Raw genomic sequence first — 201 nt, 5'->3', positions numbered from 1 at the left:
GCTGCTGCTGCTGCTGCAGCGAGTTGCTGTTTGGGTACCCCGTGACGGTGGTGAGCGGCAAGGGCTATGTGGAGGTGAAGCTGCTGGGTGTTAATAAAGGAAAAGCAGTAGAGAGGATACTACAGACCCTCTCTACGCTGCATGGAGACATAGATTTTGTCTTTTGTATTGGCGATGATAGGTAAGAGATATTTGTGTATT

General features: G+C 48.8%; 1 protein-coding gene across 1 annotated transcript in view; it reads left to right on the top strand.

The window, feature by feature from the left end:
* The window catches only part of EMH_0047560 (trehalose-6-phosphate synthase domain-containing protein, putative), a gene marked incomplete at both ends in the record, with an annotated part of 3153 nt that extends 2968 nt beyond the window's left edge, over positions 1-185 (top strand). The window contains one exon of the mRNA XM_013496301.1: positions 20-185. Within this exon, the coding sequence (XP_013351755.1) occupies positions 20-185 (166 nt within the window). The remainder of the gene's footprint in view (positions 1-19) is intronic.
* Positions 186-201: the final 16 nt, after the last annotated feature.

Source organism: Eimeria mitis, genomic scaffold (genome assembly GCF_000499745.2).
Source record: "Eimeria mitis Houghton genomic scaffold, Emh_scaff2033, whole genome shotgun sequence".
Taxonomy (NCBI): Eukaryota; Apicomplexa; class Conoidasida; order Eucoccidiorida; family Eimeriidae; genus Eimeria; species Eimeria mitis.
Note: the sequence above shows the minus strand (reverse complement) of the source record. Positions and strands in the feature narration are given on the sequence as shown.